General features: G+C 64.1%; 1 protein-coding gene across 1 annotated transcript in view; it reads right to left on the reverse strand.

The window, feature by feature from the left end:
* Positions 1-128: 128 nt before the first annotated feature.
* ACA1_170530 (uncharacterized protein) overlaps positions 129-1,048 on the reverse strand; it is a gene marked incomplete at both ends in the record, with an annotated part of 1,693 nt that continues 773 nt past the window's right edge. Inside the window, 3 exon segments of the mRNA XM_004353940.1 lie at positions 129-197; positions 217-427; positions 552-1,024. Of these exon segments, the coding sequence (XP_004353992.1) occupies positions 129-197; positions 217-427; positions 552-1,024 (753 nt within the window).

A 1,048-nucleotide genomic window follows, 5' to 3' on the forward strand; every position in this document is an offset into this window, starting at 1 on the left:
GGAGGTGGTGGTGGTCGTCGTAGTCGTCGCGGTGCGCTCGTTCTCCTTCTGCTGTTGTTCTCGCAGCCTGGCCCTCTCCTTCTTCCTCTCCGCTTTGCCGTGGTCGTCCTTCTTGGCCTTCTTCTTCTCTACATGGTGTGGCCGTTTCGCTCCGTTCGCCTCCGCTCCGCCATCCCCGCCTCCTCCGTTCTGCTGCACTTTCCGCTCCTTGCCAACGTTGTCGGCCCGAGGCGAGGCCGCGGTGCCGACGACGGCCTCGATGGCGGCCTTGGACGGCTGCTGCTCGGGCTGCTTGTCCTTCTGCTTGTCCCGCTTCAGGTCGTCGACCGACGTCATCGAGTTCAGGTACCGCACCAGCACGCTGCCGCCCAGCACCGAATCGCTGCTCTCCTCTCCCGGCGATGACTGCGCAAAAATGGAAGCAAACCTGCATGCCCACGACATCGTCAAGTCAGTCAGTCACACCGCACACACCGCACACACCGCACACACCGCACACACCGCACACACCGCACACACCGCACACACCGCACACACCGCACACACAGTACCTAGAGCCAGGGCACGGGTAGTTGATGTCGAGATACTCGCGACCGGGCCAGTTCTTGTCAAGGAGCTGGTTGATGAAGTCGACGATGTAGGTCGTGTAGGACGACCACACGTAGCGCTTGAAGGCCTCGCCCATGCCCGTGGCGCCGCCGCTCTCGTTCAGCGACGACGACGACGACGAGCCGTGGATGTCGCTCAACGCCTCGCTGTCGACCGCGGCCGTCGTCGGCGAGGGCTGCGCGTGTGGCGAAGGCTGGTCCTGCAGGGCCTTGGGCTTAGCGGGCAGCAACAGCTGGTAGCCGAGGTCGGGCTGGCTCTTGTCAAAGTAGATCCGCACGTGCTTGATGCGCCCGCGCTTCACGCCATTGCCGTCGTCCTTTTCGTTAGCCCCGGCGCCACCGCCCTCCAGCGCCGCCTTTTCGTTGATGCTCTTGCGGCTCTTGCGGTGGTGGTCGTTCAGACTCCCGGAGCTGCCCTCCTCGCTCGACTCGGCCACATA

Source organism: Acanthamoeba castellanii (assembly GCF_000313135.1).
Source record: "Acanthamoeba castellanii str. Neff unplaced genomic scaffold scf7180000084739, whole genome shotgun sequence".
Classification (NCBI taxonomy): Eukaryota; Discosea; order Longamoebia; family Acanthamoebidae; genus Acanthamoeba; species Acanthamoeba castellanii.